The following is a 16957-nucleotide window of genomic DNA, read 5'->3' as shown; positions in this document are numbered from 1 at the left end:
CTGCATGCATAAACATTTTTAATTCAATCAAAATGTATTTGTATACCGCTTTTCACAGCAAATGTTGTTCACAACCCCCATTTTGTCTTAAATAAATGAAAGTCAAATTTGTATTTTAATGTTTTACCATCACAAATGTATTGTCAACTTGAATAATCATAAAATCGGACAAGTCAAATTCAGTAAATTTATTGCATGAAATCATATTTCATTAATCGCAAGTTACCACATCAAAAAGTACATGTTGCAAAGTTGTTGTTTTCCTAAATTCTTCATAGACCAAAAAGTTCAAAAACCCCTGCATTACATCATGGATCAAGAATGATTCTGATTGTCACTTCAGACAGAAAAAAGGAGCAGAATTTTCTCTCTATATAAGAAAAAAGAAACCTTTATTTTACCCACTCTTCATAAAAATCTTTACAGTGTTTCAAAAACTGAACTCGGTGGTTAAACAGACAATACAGAGATGCTCTCGGAAACACCTCTAGCTTACATCCTCTATTTATAAATAATTTCAGGCAATTATGTATATTTTACACCTTATTTTACACAGATCTCCAGGGGTAGAGGTTAAAAAAAACATTTGAATTAAAATCACTCAGGAATGAAAAACAATGTTGCACTGAAATAAAAACCAGTCAAATGTTAACTGCATCGATTTATCCTAGGAAGAATTAAGAAGGCTGATCATTGAAATGTCCTCAGGTCAGATGTCGTACTGTAGGCTGGGAATAATACACACCACAGCAGAAATGCACACAGATGCACAGCGGATCGCAATGCTATTAGTTGCACTTTATCATACGTAACACAATTCAGTCACATGAAAGCAGGTGTGATTAACAACAGGACAAAAAAAGACCAGAGAGCATCTTCCGTTGCATAAAAACACGTGATAACACACATAATGAAAGACGTGTGCTAGCTTTGGGCTATAAAGTTACACCTTACAGTGTAAGGCATCAATAAAAAACATTTTGGTTTAAAATTGCGTTTTAACAACTTTAGATTTGAACATACAAGCCCAAATGTAGCATGACAAAGTCAGTACAGAATATACTTTTCTACGGAAGCCCGTTTTTGCGACAGAATACAAAAAATAATATGGTAACTGTGACTATCTCACAATTCAGTGTTTTTTCTCAGAACTGTGAGATATAATCTCTCATTGTTCTGATTGATCTAAATTCTGATGTTCTTTTTCACAAATCTTGTAATGCAGACTTTTTCTCTCGAAATTCTCAGTATACACCTCACAATTTTTTTGTTTCTGCCACAAAACAAAAGAGTGACTTTTCATCTCACTTATTCAGATTTTTTCCCCCACAATTGTGATCACACAATTTGCACTTTTCCTCTCAGAATTGAGTTTATATTTTGTGATTCAGATTTTATATCTTGCGATCACAAGAAAAAAAAAAGCCTGAATTGTGAGATAAAAAGACCCAATTACATTTTGTATTTTTTATCCTATGGCAGAAACAAGCTTCCATGCTTCTCACTGTACTACAATAAACTTGTTCACAAACGTCTGAATCAATAAGGGCACGTGGGAGGTTTAAGGTTAAAACTGGTCCATAAAATAATGAAGAGGTAGTTTAAATGAGAACTGAATGTATTTATGTCCTAATCCCAACTGGAAAGCAACGAAAAGAAAGGATTTCGGTAAAACTCAGTGTTTTGTGAGTCCTTTTTTGAAGGCTGTGTCACTAACTTCTTTCTAAAAAAAATAAAATAAAAAATTAAGAAGCACCATTTTTTTATGTCAATTCATCACGATGTCAGAAACAGCTCTGACTGCACTATAAGCTTCCAAACTGGTGGTGGATTCTCTCGAACTACTAGATTCGAAAACTTACAGTAAATTCTCACACGGATGCTCAACCCTCCACAGGCTGTGTGCATTTTGGACACTGTTCCTCGTCCTTGGGAATGAGTAAATCGCACAGAGCTGCTCTCACGCTCATTCTAGGCTCCCACGGTGAGCCCATGTGGATGTTCTGGTAGCCCTGACACACTCCCAGCCCTTCCAAGTCCAGCAAGAGTGACACCACGTCATCGACCGACTCGAGGCAGGTGGGGTGGTGTGAGTAGACGGCGTGCATGAGCAGGAGAGGCTGGTTCTGGACACTGACCTGGTAGAAGAAGCCCTTCTCGATCTGGACCACCGTGTCAGCCATGGTGGAGAGTTTGGAGCACTGCAGGAGCTGGAGGACGGGGCCTTTGGCCATGACGCCCACCCAGTGAGCGGGCAGCACGGTCTGGCTTAGGGAAGTGAACAGCTCCATCAGGCCTTGGTCTCGGTCGCAGTCGTTCTCTCCTCCCACCAGACTGAAGATCTGAGTGATCTATGAAAGCAGATGTGACATGGTCTGACATGCTTGATAGCTGCGGAAATCTCTTGACTGTGCTGAAAGTATTTTAAATCAACAATCATCCCATTTGGAATCTTTCAAAATAGGGGTTAGAGGACATCTGTGACCCTGGACCACAAAACCAGTCTTAAGGGACAATTTCTTAAAAATTTAGATTTATACATCATCTGAAAGCTGAATAAATAAGCTTTCCATTGATGTATGGTTTGTTAGGAGGACAATATTTGGCCGAGATACAACTATTTGAAAATCTGGAATCTGAGGGTGCAAAAAAATCTAAATACTGAGAAAATCACCTTTAAAGTTTCCTAAATGAAGTTTTTAGCAATGCATATTAATGATGAAAAATTTTGTTTTGATATATTTACAGTAGGAAATTTACAATATATCTTCATGGAACATGATCTTTACTTAATACCCTAATGATTTTTGGCATAAAAGAAAAATCTGTAATTTTGACCCATACAATGTCTTTTTTGGCTATTGCTACAAATATACCCCAGAGACTTAAAACTGGTTTTGTGGTCCAAGGTCACATTTAAGTATACAATGGCTGTAAAGATTAACACACAAACATGTCTGAATTTCATGTTATAAAATGTAATTAAAATGAATTCAAATTAAATAAAGGTCTAAAAATAATTAATTAAAATTACAGGAATTTAAAAAAATAATACTTTAGAAACTGAAAAGTGACAGTAAAGACTTTTCTAATGTTACAAAAGATTTCTATTTCAAATAAATGCTGTTCTTTTGAACTTTCTATTCATCAAAGAATCGTATCATGGTTTCCACAAAAATATGAACTCTTTTCAGCACTGATAATAAGAAATTTCTTGAACAGCATATTAGAATGATTTCTGAAGGATCATGTGACACTGAAGACTGCAGTAATGATGCTGAAAATTCAGCTTTGAAAAAACAAAAAAACGTTGATTAGTGCTGTATTGGGTGGCAGTGAATTTTTGATCAAATAAATGCGGCCTTGATGAGCAGAAGAGACTTCATTCAAAAGCATTAAAACGTTGATTAGTGCTGTATTGGGTGGCAGTGAAGAGACTCACCACCGGCGTGGGCTCCTGCTGTGGTACGGACACGTGCTGTTCTGTGTCCTGAGCTTCTTCTGTGTAATGTGACGGTGGTGATCCCACTCTCACCATCTCAATCTGAAGAAAACCGTTCTGAGTCACATCGTCCCCCAGCGGCAGAGAGCTGATCTCCTCACCCATCGGCGCTGGATTGCTGTTACACAGAGGTACTGATCCGAGCACATAAGGAGCCGCCGGCACGCCTGACATGTTGTAGTATAATCCCTGTGAAACATGCAGACATCCAAACAAACATCAGCCTTCAGTGGCCACCAACACAAACCACACATAACTGGATGTTGCAGATTGTACTTTTTATCTGGAAAAAATTGCAGACTGCTTCAAAAACTAAAAAAAAAAAACTTTTTTGCCAAACTCCTGGTGAACTACCAGCAATCCTGATGCAAAATTCACCAGTCAGAGATTTTTTTCAGTCGACTAAGGTAATGTTTGGTACATAACTAAATAAAGTGAATTATTAGATCCTTAATCACTAGAGCATAAATACTTCAAATTTGGGAAGGCAGCATGCACTAACAATATCCCACTACTTGTAATGAGAAGCGCTGATCAATAAAAGAAAAGCTTTAATGGTAACACTTTACAACAAGGTTTCATTTGTTAGCTTTAATTAACTACATTAGTTAACCTGAACTAACAATGAAATACTTGTAAAGCAGTTATTCATTTAAGTTCATATTAATTGCAAAATACATTATTAAAATCCAATGTCAATTAACAACAAAAATTAAATAATTGAACTGAACTAAAACAAAATAAAAAACAAAAAAATAACTTAACAAATAAACATAAACAAAGACTAATAAATACTGTAACAAATGTATTGCTCATTGTTAGTTAATATTAGTTAATGCATTAATTATCATTAACTAATGAACCATATTGTAAAGTGTTACTGTTTTAATGGCTCCCTGCTGTTTTTGGTCAAAATTTAATTTTGATGGTTTAATGTTTGAAATTAAACATATTAAGACAAACATTAATAACAGTACTTAATAGACGTATTGTACTTTATAGCTGTAATGTTCTTATTTGGTTTTATTTAGTAATGTTTAATAATAATAATAACAACAACAATTATTATTATCATAGTATTTTTGATATATAATTACAAAATTATGGACAAATTGTGCAGCACTACAAACAAGCACAGCAAACCTGGATTTTTTAAAAAAAAAATTTAAATCACAACTGAAATTTTCAAAATTTGCAATCCTATACTTTGAATGCAATGTATGACACTTTGGATAAAAAACATCTAACAAATGCATAAAATGTAAATATAAGTACTCATTATACCTTCTGTTTTTTTTTGTTTTTTTTATAAAAGAGTTGCAATTCATTCCAGAGCTAATTTGTTTACTTTAAGGCTTAGAACTCTTTATTAGATTTTTTTTAATGCCTATGAATTAGGAAACTAATTTCAGAACCAAGGCTGGAAACAAAAATGATGAAGAAAGTTACCTGAGCACTGAGTCCAGACGTGTTGCAGTACATCTCATTAGACACCATCGCTGACCTCTGATTGCCCAAAATATCAGGATCCTAAAAAAAAAAAAAAAAATAGTAAACAAAGACAATATAACATTAAATACAATCAAGAAAATTTTTAATAACCTCATTGATTGATATTTCTGAATTGAATTACATGCTTGAGGGTGACTGAAATTACTTTTAGTTAAATGCTGCAATCCCATCATATCAAAATAACTGACAACATTACTCATAAAAATCCTTAACGTCATTGTTAATCCCATATCCACGAGCTGAAATGAATAGCAGCTCTGATGTCTCTCACTTGACCGCTCTTTCTGTAACTGCATTTTTTGTTCTATGTCCTTACTTTTGTCCCTACACAATCAAATAGTTGTGATTGTGAATGAATGTAGTGATGAAGTAGTGATCAAATTTACCATCATCAATTTGCACATGGATCCATTTCACTACCCCAGAGAAACTAATCATTTAGTTTAAAAAGCTCAAGGGCTGTGAGCTTGTAATTCTGTCTTGGTGTGAAAGCAGCATAAAACTACATTGTGTTTTAGTGACTGGTTGTGAAACACTGAAATCTTTGATTGCAACATTTAGAAATCAGAAACCTCCTCTGTGTTGGACGCTCTGTCATCCTCAATCACGGCCTCAATGAACATGTCTTCCTCATCTTCCTTAAAACTGTAATTCCATTTCCTCCTTCCTCCTTTCCTGCCATTCATCTTATAACGCCTCAAGTGTTCTTTGTCATCCTCATCCTTGTCAGACACTTCGTCATCATTCTCCCAGGGGCTGCTTCTGAATTTCTGTTTTCTCGGCGGTCTCCCGCGCTTCTTGAGCTTGGGCTTCACATCTCTCCTTCTCTGTGGAAGGGATGGTTTTAGCATTCCCTGCACGATCCGATAAAACAACAAACATCTGGCAAAAGTCATCTTGCATGTGTATTTGGCATATGATGCCATTAGATGCTAATCAGATAAATACATACATTTGCTCTTTGACCATGAAGCCTTGACTGAAACTTGCACTGCCGTAAGCGACATTTCTGCTTTTTCTTGTTACTGCCACCAAACTTGGGCTTGTCCGCGCAGAAGTCGCATTTGCCACAGTCGTCTTCACGAAGACACGCATCACACTGCCGGCACATCCTGCGATTGCGTTTCTTCGTAACCTGAAATCAAGAGCAGACAGAGAAATTCTGGTAAAAAAGGGCAGATTTTTTGACATGTAATAAAAACATAACTAAAGGTTTAAAGTGGTTTTATGAACTCAGCAATAACCAGGAAAAGAATATTCCATGTCCAATTCGTAATATGTCCAAAACATGTAAAGCCTGACATATGAAATAATACTTTGACAATGAAATTAAAGAGTTTATTAATACTATAGACAAAATTTTGACAGTTTTTCAGCAACGTTTTGATAATGGTAATAATTTAGAGGTCTCAAATATGATGCAGAAGGCTTTATAGGGTTAAAAACATCCCATGCCACAATCATTAAAAACACCAAAATAGATGAATGTCTGTTGGGTTGAGAATGTGCTGCCGAATCACTCACCCAGTCATCATCATCATCGTCATCATCATCATCCCCATCAGGGACAAAATCCTAAATAACACACACAATAAAAACCTGGATGAGTATTTTAAGCATAGGACTTTTCCTGAATATATTGCGATTTCTGCACTAGAAGCAGCACATAATGAATCAGAGTTATGAATGAGTAACCATACACTAAATACATTTACATTATAAAGACTTGAAGTATGTGAAAAAAAAAAAGATTTAGCTCCATAAAGCATGTATACTCACCATTTTTATAGTTTTCTTGTATTCAGGACGTTGTTTCTGTGGGAGACAGAGTGACATTATGTTCAGGTGTGAAGTAGTTCAGCTATTGATACATTTTTTGCTGATCTTTGGCAATGCTTTTGTGTATGCTGCAGTTTCACGTTTCAACCCAAAAACATAACGAATGTTTCTACATGATGTCATGTGATTATTATTACCAGAATTTGTTTTCTTGGATGTTTTGTTTTCCCAACCTCCCACTGATCCTGCCCCACTTGAAAATAATAAAACATACAAAAGAATAATAAAAATGAAGCTAGGGAAATATGATAACTATGGTGTTACATTCAACAGAATGGAAAATATAGGGAAAGTATGTTGCTAGAAAAGAATAATCAAGAGAATGAAAGAATGCTAGCAGAGAAATCAAAGAGAATCTGGACTTTGTTCAGCTGCTTATGATGAACAAACAACAGTTTTGGCTCATATATTGAGAGCAGAAAAAAAAGGAAATTAGGTTGTGTTAGTTTAGATGTTAAAACGCAAAAGTATCGCCAAAGCCTTATTCCTCCCATAGAGCAGACATGAACACAGATGCAGCAACACTGCCTCACTTCCACTTCACAATATCAACAACAACACAGCACAGATGAGAAATAAAGGCCATTAATGGACTTTCTGGCAAGTACAATTAAAATAAAATAATATATATATAAAAAAGTTTTTTAACCTCCCATGTGCAGTCTTGCATTAACAAAAAATAATACAGCACTGATACATGGGAAAACATGTCTCAAAATATGACCTTCCTCTAGTTTTGAAAACAATGACATTTCCAATTTGAAATGAATCAGAGATGATCACCAGAATATTCTTTAAAAAATTCACTAATTTTATATTTTTATTTATTTATATTTTTTCTGTTAGCAACTAAAAAACTTCAGAACACAACTTAATACTTTGAAGAAAATATATAAAAAATATACAAATATCCTAAATATATAAAATATTTTATTTTTATTAAACTATAAAATATTAATATTTAAATATTATTACATAACTTAATATAATTTAACTAATAATAATAATAATAATAAAATCAAATAAAATTGTACTCATTAAAAACAAAATTATATATATTATAAATAAACTTATTAAAAAGTCTTATAATAATATTACTAATATATAATATAAAATATAGTAAACTTTAAATATAAACAATAGTAAACTAAAAAAAAAAAAAAAAAACAATATTTTTGGGATATTTAAAGAAACATTACTACTATGTCCTGGCACTAGGTACCAAAAAGGAAAAAAAACTGCTGCACTTAATTTATTCAATATATATGATCAATTTTGGACATGACAGAACACACTGTTTTATCTGCCGATGAGATTCAGAGATGGAAAAACACATTTAAAATAGAAGAAACAGGACCCAAAATAACCCAAAACCATTTCTGCCACATAAACTTTTTGTTTTATCCCAGTCTCAAGAATCAGTGACGGAAAGTACAGAGAAGCAGGAATGAGATCTCTTGCGATGCCTGTCTAATGGTACATACCTTCCTAAACACAATATTTGGAGGAGACTGCTTCTTGTCTGCTACAGTAATGAGAAATAAAAGAAATTAGACAACACAAATCACACAAATATCATACTTATCCTCTTCTGCTTGCTGAAATGAAGGGTGTAATTACAAGTTCACATACATTTAGGCCTACATCCGTAGCACATTATGTCTCCGATCTTCTGAGCAGGAAATGGGCCGCCACAGCTTTCACATTCACTGAAGAAAGACAAACAACTCGGACTTTATGAAGGTAAATTTAAGACTTTTTAAGGCGACTTTTTAAGACCTGCAGAAACCCTGAACTGGATGCGATGTTAAAACATTTGTGAAGGTCCTAGTTAAAACTAGAGCATACAAAATAGACTTTTTTAGGTGGTATAAAATGAGTCCGATTTGTTCACCTGAGCAGAGGAAGACTTTCCTTTCGGGTCACTGTTCCATTAAGCGGAGTCTCCGGAAAATTTGGTGAACTTACAATCTGATCTGAGAATGTATCCTGAGTTTTTGTAGGGCTGATGGGCTCCAGAGAAGGACAGAGCCAGAGCTGAAGGGGCGGCTCAGTGCCATCTTTCCCAGGTTCAGTAGAGGAAACAATCTGTTGGGAAACATTACCCACTTTTACAGCCGGAGTGTGAACGAAATTCCGTGTCACGGATGTGTCGATACTGAACGGCGAGACCCTCGTGAGGCGTGGAGGGCTGTGAAATTCAGTGTTGGGGGTTGTGGAGAGGCTGCTGCCCCCTGCAGGTGAGATGGGGATGAGTCGAGGTCTTTGAGATGTTGACGTCGAGTTGTGAATGATGCTCTGGGGTTTTCTGGGTAAAACCTCAGGCGTGCGGGCTGGATCTGGGACGGGAACGGCAGTTCTTGATATTTGACTTGAACGGGTTCTTCCCAGTACAGGATGAACAGTCTGCAAATGCCAAACAACCACATAGAAAAGAAGAAAGTGTTTTAAAAATATTGTAATAATTCCAAATAGGATTAAATTATAAGACTGAAGAAGAAATGAATCCTACAATTCTGGACATTTTCCTGGTTATTTAGAAAAGTAGGAATCTTAGCAAGCACCACTAATTAAAGCGTTTAAACAAAAATGCTGCTATTATATTAAATAATATAACATCCTATAAACATACAAACATATTAAAAACACATTAAAAGTAATAACTGAGAACTATGCAGCAAATCCAAGTACATTAGAATGAATTTTGAAGGATCAAGACTGGAGTAGTGATGATAAAAATTCAGCTTTGCATCACAGGAAATAATTACATTTTAAAATATATTCCAACAGAAACGAGTTCTTTTAAACTGAAATAATATTTCACAATATTACTGTTTTTACTGTATTTTTGATTAAAACAAATGCTCCCATACTGCATACATATTATTCTCTCTAACAGTGCAAACAAACCCCAAATCAAGATTGCTACACAAACCTCAGTTTTTGGGCGATCTGCATGCAATCCTTTCTTGAAATCTAAACGAGTAAGTCCATGTCTAACATTTCTGGCAATCGGGGGCCGACCTCTGCGCCGTTTTACTTTTGGACTGTGAGAATATGAAAAGTACGAAAGTCAGTTTATCAACTGAACATGATCAACAGGTGTGACAGAACTATCAAAAGTGATTTATCATCAAATGAATTTAAATATAAACACAAAATTGGGTCCAAAAGTGTGAGACCACTAGTGAAAAATGCTTCTATTTAGTATTTTTTTAATATATTAAAACATTTAATTGCAAATATTCAGCACAACAGTTTGAGTGGAAAAAGTCAACAAAAAAAAATGTATACAAAGTTCTGCATTAAAACTCTAGATGGTGCAGACTGATATGATGACATCATTATTCACGTGGCGCAGCTGATTGTTTCTTTTTGCATCAGCAGCCAATGAGCTTGCTGCTCAAACATTCAAATACTTGGCTAGTGCTCGCTGTAGCAGTGGCAGCGCGCTTCAGAAACCCTCCACCTTCCCCAGCTCCACCTGTATAGGTCTGCTACGGGGTGCTTATGTATGTTTTATATGGGGTCGTCACATATATGTTATATGTACATCAACAGCATAAATTACATTATAAAAGCACCATAACATCTAAATACTGTCTATAGCAAGTCTCAGTACTTCCACTGCAACAGCAGCGGCAGCAATGTAGCAGATCTATTCCGCCAAGACCAAACGTGTCGGCACTGCCATGTACATTACCATGCTAAACTCTCCCGAGAGTTGTCATGGCAGAAATGCATGTCTCATCATATTTGGATTGTCTTCTTATTGGATTAATGAAAGCAGTGCTGAAGATGACATGAACAAAACTTGATAATCATATTCTACAGCACAATTTGACAAGCTTCAAATCGAAACACCTGTACAAACCTTTACAAAAGAAAATTTAATAATTATTATTTATATATTTAATCATTTAAATGCATTTTAAATATTATATTTTATTAAATAATGCATTTTAATTGTAACTTATAAATAATAAACAATATTCGATGCTAAATTTAATGTCTAAATTCTCATGTTTAGGACTGGGTGATAAAATAATGACAACTATCACTATATATTTTCCCTCGATAGAATGATGACATATGTTCGATATAATGTTTTGATCACCCCCAGGTGGCTGAACCCAGTATATGTTATAAACCCCGCCCACTCCATGTAATCTAATGGGAATTGTGACAAATTGTGACAAGACTATGCTTCCAATTGGGTCTGTGGGAGTTTGGCCGGGACTTTTGATACCGTGGCTCCAACTCACAATCAATACAGTGCAGACTCTGGCTCTAAATGACATCATTTTCGTAAGATAACAGTGGTCTTACTGGGATGTTTTGGCTTCACTTTTCCATATTTTTTTTTAACAGTCTATGGTCTCAATAAGTGGTGGCGTTGCTCAAAACCATAGGGTATGGCAGTGGGGGGGGGGGGGTCTATAGCATTTGTAAATGTATTTAGGCTACTGTTTCTCATATAAATACTATAAAAACCAAATACGTTGTTACATTTTACCATGGTAATGAGGTGCTATGTGTGTTTTTACCTTTGGTTATCATCAGTGTTGGGGGTAACGCATTACATGTAACGCGAGTTAAGTAATCAGATTACTTTTTTTAAGTAACTAGTAAAGTAACGCATTACTTTTTAATTTATAAGAAAATTTTTCAAAAAAATAACGGCAGTTACTTTGTTTTCCCATTTATTGACCGACCAGTCGGAAGTACAGAGGCATTGTGTGCGCTGTGTGAACATGATGTTACTGTATTTCTAGACTAAATGTGAATGTGCATTAATTCACCCCACTTACAAAAAAACAGATTTAGTATTCATCAAAATGAATTAAAACAGTGAAATGCAAACTCAGAATATGACGCAAACCTGCAATAATTAAATATGTTAAATAACACAAACGTATCTAATCCTATTTTAATAACCAATGTCTTTGCTGCTGACCTTTGATGATCCAGTTCAACCATACTAATAAGCAAAAATGACTTTAGATGAACTAACAATTGTGCTTCATTGTTTTTTTGTTATTGCTGAAGAGTGTTGAACCTTCTTTTTCAGTGTTCTACTGCACAGACATGAATTTACTTTTCCTTCAGCCTGAGGTTTATTCATTACACTTTTTGGTGTGAAAGGGCTTTTACATTTGCTATAAATAGAACTTCTTATATTAAAAACAACGCATTACTTTAGGGGTGCACGATAAATATCGGCTGATAATTAATGCACATCTCGTCAGTAAAGCCGGTTCTCTAATCAGCGGTAAGTTCCATCAGGTGCGTGATTTCACATAGAGCAGCTGTTACTACATGTGAAATCAGTAACGAAATTAGTTACTTTTTTAGGGAGTAACGCAATATTGTAATGCATTACTTTTAAAAGTAACTTTCCCCAACACTGGTTATCATGATCTAATTGTGTGATACTGTAGATGACCAATGGATAATTTTGATAAAAGGAGAGTTCTAACTCAAACAGTAAGAATATTTACATTTTTACAATATTTCACCTCTAAATTTTACCCTATAGGTTTTTACAGATGATACTCTTTTTGTTAATGAACAAATTTACATTGACTTCATGCCACAGAAGTCAGGGGGCATAAACCTGTTTCATGATTTGAAAGAATATCACCCACTAGAACATGCAGAAACCAAGAAATTAATTTCTCTATTAAAATACTTTAAGGAAAACAGACTGAAAAAGGATTTACTTACTCATGCATATACTGATGTAGAAAAAATATTATTATAAACGTTTTGAATGTTGTACCTCATATTTGTGAAATGTTCACCTATTTAAAAATGTTTGTCATGTTCTGACAAAACAAAAAGTCATTTTAAACTCAGGAGAAGTCGTCTACCTTTAAACTTGAAAATAAACAAAGATTTAACATGTATCATGATAATTACTGATGTTTGTTTGTTTGTTTATGATTTAACACCATGCAGGCTACCTCGACTATATTCATGGCGCGAACAAGGTTAGTTATTTAAATTTGTTAAGAAGTTTTTAAATTTGATCTTAGATAAAAATTCTAAAACTAAATCTGGTCTTACTTCATTAAAAATCTTTCCATAAAAATCAACAGAAAAATAATGAGTTCTGACAGACTTTAAACTATTACAATCCATCAAAATATGCTTCAAAGATAATGGATTCTGGCATAAAGAACATAAAGGAGGATCTTCTCCTGCCAACAGAAAACTATGGGTTAGTCTGGAATGTCCTATTCGACAGCGCGTGTAGACAATATGATCCCATCGATATCGACTGATATGAAAAATTTTATCGTGATAATTTTTTGCCCATATCGCCCAGCCCTATATACACTACAATTGCATTGTTGTACTGTGACATCCTGTGACATGATATATTGTTGCACCTCTAACCCAAACTATAAAATATCCCACTAAATGCAAACAAAAATTAGGTATAATAAGCACATACACGTCATCATTGGTCTTCGTGATGATCCGTTCACTGCTCTTGACACCCTCACCACCATCATCTTCATCCTCCTCCATTGGCTTCAGCCAATCAGGTAGCGATTCGGTCATCACCTTTCCAGCCACTGCATTATCCACATCTTTAATAACAACATCTGCATCAATCGGCACAGTCTCTTCCGGTTTCATCGACTCCGGTTCAGCCGAGGCCCCGTTCAGCTCATCCGTCATATCAGATCCCGTTCTCTGGCCTTGAGGCCTCTGTGTTACTAGTAGATTTATGAGACCAATGCTTTTAAGCCATGCCAAGAAGAGCTTGGATGCTGAAACGCCAGCTCACATTTTTAAATAGGAAAAATGACTTGTAGTCCATAGAAATTGGAAGTATAAATTTCATCTCAAAAAGCTCTGAAGAGCTTGGATTGCATGAAATGTCAAAAATCCAATGTTTCATCCATGTCTTTACTGGTTATGAATCATACCTGTAAAGAAAAAGCAGATGAAGAGAACTAAAATACTTGCTTATTTTTTACATTTATTATTTATAGATGCAGTGACATTATTATTATGGTACAGGCTGTTTTTAAATTTCTGCCAACGTGGTCATTTTTGCTGCTTAATGGATTTCTAAAGACATACTGAATTTCCATAGACATACTTTGTATTGAGATGAATTCCAAACCAATGACACACACATACAGCTTAATATTGTCACTGATTATTTAAGAAACTGCCAAAGAGAAATATGAACTTGTATCACGATCTGCACACCAATAAAACATTTAAACAATAGTTTCTAAGAAAGTCTTTCCCAGTGAACCGATGTAAATAAAACCCTTCTATTAAAATAGGGCACTGCAAAGACTCAAGCTAGCAGAAACACGATAGACTAACGTGAAGGAGAATATTTATAGAATGGGGCTGAAACGAGCGGTTGCCATGGTGACAGAATTGCCAGCATCGATGGTGGGGAGGTCGATACAAATGGCCTGAGAACATTCGATATCTGCAATGCAGCGCAATTATTATGGCAAAGAAATGCGCAACAGTGCAGCAAGCAGCCTGCGTTTGTTTAATGGAAAATACTTCATTTCCTGAAACCCTAATTATATGTAATTAAAACCAACTGATTAATACAACTGCTGTTTAAGAAAACTACTGAAAGGCTGACCACGGAAATAAGCACTTTCACAATTATAAGAACAAAAGCAAATCTCGCTGTGGGTTTTAGCTTAAGTCTGGGTCACAGGGTGATTTGTTTAGATAAATATACAGAGTGAGTAAGACGATTACTTGATAAGTCAGTGAAGTAACTCACCGAATCGGTTCAGTAACATTAAAATCTCAAATGCTAGACTAGTAATTTTAACTGGTGAGCTCTCATATAGCCAAAAAAGTAACAAATACAGCAGCCAAATATGGAATTCTCGTCCCCTCGATGTTCGCAATAGTGAGTGCTTGTTGACTTTTAAAACGCATCTTTCTTATAACATGTTTTATTGAGACTTAAATGCACGTCATATGTATATGCTGTTTGTTTGTTGTGTGTTTTGTCTTATGCAGTGACCTGTATATTGCTTGTAAGGTGACCTTGGGTTTTCTGAAAGGTGCCATGAAATAAAATGCATTATTATTATAATTATTATTATTATTAGCTCATTATCAACCCAACTTTACATTCTTCGTCTTTTCTGACTACTAATATGAAAATGTACCAAACTAGTAATTTTCAGTCAATTAGTCAGAAAGTTCCTCATTTTTTTCCAGCTACTACGAATAACATGTATGATGATTTTCTAAATATATGCAACTGTGTAATGGATAAAAAAAAAAATATTTTCCAAGTTTCAAAATGTTTCATCAGTAATGATCAAACTCTATTAAATGTAGTCACAAAATGCAATATTTGTAATGAGACGGTAATGTCTAAATATATATATATAAAATATAGTTTGATAGCTGCTTTAAAAATACAGATCTGTGCACCCGAATAAATCACAATGAACTGAAAAGCAAATGAATTTATTTATTAATCGATCTAAAAATCAGTATAAAATTTTCTCAATTACACTAACAAAAAAAAACTTAAATGTTAAAAAGAATTAGAAAAACAAAGGTACTTTAAACAACATTGACTGTTTTTCTTTTGATGTGATGCAACAGAATGATGCAAAACACTGCAGTGCAAGATTAAATAGTTCTGCATGGTCAATTTTTAAAATACGCATTTTAGTATGTCCCAAAAAGTGCATATTCTGCACCGTGTATTACAACGTTACTTATTTAGAAGCCTTGTGGAATATGTTAAAATTTGACAATGCTGCTGTATCACTATTATAAAATGTTAGTAATGTAATTTGATTGACATCTGTGAAGTTTTAATTGATATTTTATATATATATATATATATATATATATATATATATGTGGATAGATAGATAGATAGATAGATATTTTAATTATGTGACACACTAATTAAAAGTTGATTTGTTTGGACTCGTGGTCATTATTAGTAACTTACCGCAAAAAGCGCGTGAACAATTTGCCGAATGGGAATTAAATAGCGCAGTGCACCTTTTTCATCGCAAATTAACTTAACTAACTTAAAACTAAAGTTATAGTTTGTGCAATTCCTAACATTTCTACCTATCAAAATAATCAGATCGTAATAAATCGACCCGAGTTCCGCCAGCCTCCATTACAGATCGCTGGAGTGAGGAGTGCTGTCCAGACGTGCGATCAAAAACACGTCCGATTTAACGAGATTACTATCAAACATCACGCGTTTTGTGCGCGCATTTCACTGACAACGTCCTTTATTAATTGTGGCATGTTAAAGACACGATAAGTTTATTTTGCACGACTCTACAACGTCCATTTCGCTGTGCTGAATGAGCTCCAGCACAGCCCCCCCTTCACTGTTGACCCTCCCCTTCCACACTCCCCATTGCTTTCAGCGACGCAGCCTCGCAAACGACTTTCCGAACGCTTTCTCCTGCACGGAACCACGCCGATCTTTCCACTCTTTTACTACAGCGCTAACGCGAAATTCTGACGTTGTGTGCGTTTTATAAGCACGCATTTTTGCCGTGCACTAAAAACACAGCGCATCGAAGGCTTGCAGCGTTTTGACATTCTTACCTTATCGCGTCTCGTGCAGTCGATCGGCCCGTTCATCTGCGCCTCGTTCTCTCCGATCAGCGATACTTTCGGCGATCTACTGCGCATGTGCTGACACGAGCATCGTAGGAAGTCGATCCCGCATGGGGTTTGGAATAATTAAATGTAGCGGCAGATCAGTCGGTCAGCGTTCAGAGTCTTTGCAATAATGCTCACCATTAGTGTAAAACAATAATAAAGCCAGATTATCAGTAACTGTAGTTCTTTTGATAAGCGTTTACGAATATAAGTAATATCACCGACTCGGGCATCGCTACAGCAAATTAAAACATTTTTTTTTTCTCGATGAGACGCACCATCGTTCTTCATCCTAGATTAATAACACCAGATTTAAAATTTCGAATCTTAAAGAAATGTAGAATCTGCTTAGAATTTAAATCCGAAAGGGACTTGAATTACGTTTAACTTCTCAAATTTTTACATTTACTCTCTGATAGTATTTTTCCGACTTATCTGTTGCTAATC

General features: G+C 35.1%; 1 protein-coding gene across 5 annotated transcripts; it reads right to left on the bottom strand.

Annotated features, from left to right (window-relative positions):
- Window positions 1-173: 173 nt before the first annotated feature.
- On the bottom strand, window positions 174-16607 carry LOC109063625. Of its 5 annotated transcripts, none has more exons than XM_042761710.1 (14): window positions 16454-16607; window positions 13314-13794; window positions 9789-9900; window positions 8748-9259; window positions 8486-8562; window positions 8338-8378; window positions 6991-7047; window positions 6794-6829; window positions 6539-6589; window positions 5967-6149; window positions 5587-5868; window positions 4952-5032; window positions 3443-3691; window positions 174-2351 (listed from the first exon to the last, which is right to left on the bottom strand). In XM_042761710.1, the coding sequence occupies exons 2-14, from the start codon at window positions 13541-13543 to the stop codon at window positions 1884-1886; spliced, it is 2379 nt and encodes a 792-aa protein (XP_042617644.1). In that variant the 5' UTR covers window positions 13544-13794; window positions 16454-16607; the 3' UTR covers window positions 174-1883. The 5 variants fall into 5 exon arrangements, with proteins under 5 accessions (XP_042617644.1, XP_042617646.1, XP_042617645.1 ...); XM_042761712.1 differs by having other exon boundaries at window positions 5587-5841; XM_042761711.1 differs by having other exon boundaries at window positions 8338-8375.
- Between the last annotated feature and the right edge of the window lie 350 nt (window positions 16608-16957).

Source organism: Cyprinus carpio, chromosome A8 (genome assembly GCF_018340385.1).
Source record: "Cyprinus carpio isolate SPL01 chromosome A8, ASM1834038v1, whole genome shotgun sequence".
In the NCBI taxonomy this organism is placed as follows: Eukaryota; Metazoa; Chordata; class Actinopteri; order Cypriniformes; family Cyprinidae; genus Cyprinus; species Cyprinus carpio.
Note: the sequence above shows the minus strand (reverse complement) of the source record. Positions and strands in the feature narration are given on the sequence as shown.

What these genes read in the sequence shown, in the direction of transcription:
- LOC109063625 (XM_042761710.1), bottom strand. Translation starts at nt 13,543, where the DNA reads ATGACGGATGAGCTGAACGGGGCCTCGGCTGAACCGGAGTCGATGAAA. An exon ending in ATCCAAGAAAACAAATTCTG is followed by an intron (nt 6,830 to 6,990) that starts GTAATAATAATC and finishes TGTCTCCCACAG; the next exon opens with AAACAACGTCCTGAATACAA. An exon ending in ACGATGATGATGATGACTGG is followed by an intron (nt 6,150 to 6,538) that starts GTGAGTGATTCG and finishes TCTTGATTTCAG; the next exon opens with GTTACGAAGAAACGCAATCG.